This window comes from Apteryx rowi, unplaced genomic scaffold (assembly GCF_003343035.1).
Source record: "Apteryx rowi isolate R43461 unplaced genomic scaffold, aptRow1 scaffold_40, whole genome shotgun sequence".
Classification (NCBI taxonomy): domain Eukaryota; kingdom Metazoa; phylum Chordata; class Aves; order Apterygiformes; family Apterygidae; genus Apteryx; species Apteryx rowi.
In genome coordinates, this window is record NW_020450530.1 from 1969851 (window position 1) to 1974442 (window position 4592).

General features: G+C 45.8%; 1 protein-coding gene across 1 annotated transcript in view; it reads right to left on the reverse strand.

The window, feature by feature from the left end:
* Window positions 1–1278, reverse strand: part of BICDL1 (BICD family like cargo adaptor 1) — a 14555-nt gene extending 13277 nt beyond the window's left edge. The window contains exons 1-2 of the mRNA XM_026075213.1: window positions 649–1278; window positions 9–20 (exon numbers count right to left, since the gene is read on the reverse strand). Of these exons, the coding sequence (XP_025930998.1) occupies window positions 9–20; window positions 649–1065 (429 nt within the window). The 5' untranslated portion in view covers window positions 1066–1278. The remainder of the gene's footprint in view (window positions 1–8; window positions 21–648) is intronic.
* Window positions 1279–4592: the final 3314 nt, after the last annotated feature.

The following is a 4592-nucleotide window of genomic DNA, read 5'->3' on the forward strand; positions in this document are numbered from 1 at the left end:
GTACTTACTTCGAGGACCTGCTGCTCGGCGCCGAGGGGAGGGGAAGAGAAGGCGAGGGGACCAGCGGGGAGCAGGTGGGGAGCAGGAGAGAAGAAGAAATGAAAAGATTTTAGGAAAAACTCTTCCAGACAGCTTAAAAGAAGAAGAAGAAGAAAAAAAAAAAAAAGGCAGCAGGGCTGTAGAGCTGGACATCTTTGACCCCACCAGTTGCTGCCCAAGAGGTCCCCATCCACCCCCTATCAGAGACAGGAGGAGGAAGGAAGCTAATATGACCCCAGCTGATGTACCAGAGCTAGAGCAGGCCTGCGGGACCTCCTTGGGTACGGCGTGCTCCTGCCCTCGGCAGCACGAGCTGGGGGCCCTCGCACGGCTGCTGCGCTCGGACGCAGTAGCTCCACAGACTATTTTGGGGGGCAAACAGGTTCGTCCTGTAGCTCTGTTACACGCAACGGACATTAGCTTAGAGAAGAGGAAAGCAGGCGAGGAGGAAGCCGCCAATGCATGCACCCCTCCGCCCCGCAGCTGGCATCCTTTACCTCGCTGGCTTTGTGCACCCCGTTCAGAGGGGTTCATCATGCAAAAACACCGCCGGGCACCTGCCCAGGGAGCGAGGCTGAGCCCCCCCGGGAGCCGAGCGCGGCCACTCACCTCGGCCTGGAGGCTCTCGAGCCGCACGATGTGCTGGCTGCTCGACGAGCTCTTCTCTCGGAAATCCTCCCGGAGCGTGTGCACCTGCAGGGAGAGCTGCCGCTCCACCTCCGACGCCTGCGAGGAGAGACCGGCCGCGTTACCCCGGGGTTCCCAACTCCTCCTGCCCGCGGGAGGCTCTGCCGAGCTGGAAGGAAACCTGGGAACGGGTGTTACTGCTGCACAAGCCCTCGCTTGGGCAGAAACTCGAACGCCTGTAGAGCCTGAGCTGGAGAAAAGCCCATCCTGGACAGACGTCGAAGACAGCAGCCATGTAGACCAGGCGGATTTTCCCTGATGGATGGGGCAGCCGAGGGGACATGTATCTTGGAGGATACGAGTTGCAGACAGCCTCCATAAACAGCAGCTTAGACACATTAACTGCTCTCTGGGCAGCTTTATGTCTGATTTTTACATGGTGAACACACTTGTTTAGGCTTGTAAGAGAACATAAGGTTTTTTTTATGACAAATCCCTTATGAGATGTCACAAATGGATGGGTTTCTGCTTAATTAGCCTCCTTCAGGTTCCACTATACTTAGGCACAGATTTCTCATGGAACGAGAACTCGTTTCCAGCAATAAAAAATGATCTTGTCTACTAATTGATTTTTACTTCCCCTCCTATCCTGGGCTGTAGCTGGTCTTTGCCTCTTCTTTCAAGCCACACATCAGAGGCCTTCGCATATCCTCCCACCTCATTTATTTATTTGTTAAAGCCTCCTTGCACAAGCCAAGTACACAAAATATAACGCTGGCACAGCACTATAGGAGGGGGGGGTTGGTTATTTTTCTCCCTGCAAGCAGCAATAGCATCCTGAGCAGCTATTAATTGGTGACATTAAAGAAGATGGATGAATTGTGCTTTTTGTGAATGATTCACTCGTCTTTTTGTAAAGAAACATCTTCATGCTGAAATATCCTACAGGAGCTATCAAGGATGAAAAAGCACCAGATGAAAAGCGCCGAAGGCTTTTGCCTGCAAGCTGCTGACCACACTCCCAACGGCTGCAAGTGGTACCAGCTGATATGACACATCCGTATTTGATGCTTAATTGTATAACGTAATTTATATGCTAGAACTATGATAATATACAGAGAGTACAAATATATCATAAAGCAATAAGAAATAGGGGAGTGTTAACGGCATTGTAAAAGGCTCCTGTAATTCAATATCTGGACTACTGTTGCTAAATCTGGTCCCCATGCTCAGGTTGGAGCAGGTGAAGGGAAGGGCTGCAAGGGGGATCCAGAGCATGGAAAATCTGTTATGTGAAAGGAGACTAAAAGAGGATGGCATGTTTAATCTCATGCAATGCATGCTGAGAGAGAACTCCCTATAAATACATCAAGGATAAGCACACAGAAGGGAGAAGTGCTTTTTAAGCAGAAGCACAATTTTGGCAGAAGAACTGATGTGAATAAACTGGCTGAGAGTATATTGAGGCTGGAAATGGGAAGATTTCCGAGTTTCCAAGCAGCTGCAGTAGGATTTCTCCTCCTGAACCATTACAGTAGGAGGAACGGTGGCAGAAATGAGTTTTGTGATGGCATGGGATGACTTTCTCAGTCTCTTTCAGAGGGCTGCCCGTGACACTAGGGAAATGAACTGACTTCAAAGGTCCTTTCCAGTGCTGTACTGCTTGCAGAACTGTAATGTTTGTATGCACCAGCTTTCTATCATCATTTGAGATTAATTTACTTACTACTCAGTTTTCACACTCACACATCTTATTCCCATGGTTACAGTCCACATGAAGGGAAGAAAGAGCTCCCTTATGGCTGGCATTAAGAGCCCTAACGTAGATGGTGCAAGTTATGGTGTCCTGTCAGTTTAGACCATTCACATCCTATCTCATGCAATAAGGGAGAGTAAAAATAATGCTTTCTTTAGCCTCATAGAGTGCAGAATATACCATCCTTGACCAACAGCCAATAGAAATAAACAGGAATGACTATATCATGTGTTTCCCTCCACAGGAGAATGATGAAGAGGCCTCATCTGTTTTTTCTAGATAGGGAAATGGTTGATGCATTAGGCTCCTCGTTTGCAAAGACTGCAGTTTTCATGGTTACAAGACAAAATCTTCTGAGCAGGACTCTGGACATGGAAGCCCCTTTTAGTGCAGTAGCGTTTTCATGATACTTTTGCTTCAGAGGTCACTAACATTGCTGCCAAATTACCCCTCCCAACTTATCATAAAGTCTAGATTTTCATGTAAATTTGCATTACTTTATGGAAAACCACCTTGATAGCATCCAGTATTGCCCAGGTTTTGGGGCATGTATGTCAGTACAGTGATTATTTAGGTTCTCCGCACTGCTGTGAATAGTGCATGTGTGCACATGTGTTTTAAAGCATGAACCCACTACTGATTACTTATAACATGCTCTTTGGTGTTTTCAGAAGAGCTAACCTTCTAGCTACATTTTCCCTTTATTGCTCAAGGAAGCTGTGGTTTTCTTGCCTGTTGAATTGAAGCAAGTTTCTTCTGCATCAGCCAGTCTAGCTCTACTCTCATTACACAAACTGTAGTGCTCTCTCTTCCCCATCAGTGTTTTCCTAAACATTAAAAGTTAAAACCTTTTGTCTTTATGCCAGTCATTGAGCGATGCATTGATTTTGCTAGAGAAAAGCAATATTCTTTTTGGAAAGGCAGACATATATTGTCCAGCATCATAGCTTTCCTCTGTAATTAAGAAGGGATTAATTTCCCGAGTACGGGCAAATTAGCCAACACAGCCACCAGGCAGTTTGAAACATACCTAGAAAACTGTAGACATCAGTTCAGAATTAGATATATTAAAGTGGCTGTTGAGATGTGTTTTCTGGACTTCAGGCAAGGTTTAGATGAGATTTGGGCAACGCAAGAAGGAAGAGCAGGAAGATATTTTGGCCTCTGCACTAATTAAGGGCTTCTTCTTCAGTGTAACCCTAATAAGTTTCTCTAGTGATTCATTCTGAAGTGCTAAAATACACAAATGTGGGTAGCTATTTGGCAGAAAAATGTGGCTTACCGGTTACAATAGCTCCATGAGGTTTAATGTCTGGAATACGTGAGATAAACCAGAGCATTGATGCTTGCGTGAAGAGAGGCTCTTTGTAAAGCTTTGGATGGACTGTGAGAAATTTAAGGCCTGTAGGTTAGTCTCATTCAAAGAAAACCCTCTTCTGGGGGAAGATTTGCTAAATAAAACTGACTGCATGCAAAATGTTGTGTTATAAAATCATGTCAGAAAGAAAAAGAGAATGGAAAAAAATCTAATGGATGGAAACCAGCTGGGTGAAGAAACCAATGTTTCCGTATTATGTACTTTTACAAACAAGACGATACAAATTAACAAAGGATATTCAAGATTTACTTGGCTAAAATAGCTAAGAAAGAGAAGAGAGCTCCTAATTAGTGCTAAATTTGTAACACTCAGGAGAACCTGTTACCCCTTTTATTAATTTGCTAATAGCTGAGTTGAAGGGAGTCCCCGTTCCCTGTGTGGTACCATTAACACTTCACAGCACTAATCACTGCCTCCCTTGGCTTGAGGGTCCTCAATTCCCAGCTCTTCTCAGTGAGGACGGTAAAATAATGTCTTTGGCTACTGAAAAGCAAGCGAAGGAGGAAACTACAAATAACTTGCTTTAGAATTATAAATAAAAAAAGTATGTTAATCCAGCTGTGTTTTGGGGCAGAGTCACCTTGAGTCTTCTCAGAAGTTTGCCACCTTGAAGACGAAGGGAAGAGGCAGGGGAAGAGGTGTGCTGGGACCGGGGATGCCCAGGAGCAGCCTGGCACCCTGGTGCCCACAGCAGCCACAGGAAGCCAGGTTTTTGGGCTAACCGACTTATGCTGTGAAAGCGGCGAGGCCACAGCTATTTTCCAGTCCCTGGCACACCGTATCATGAGCAAC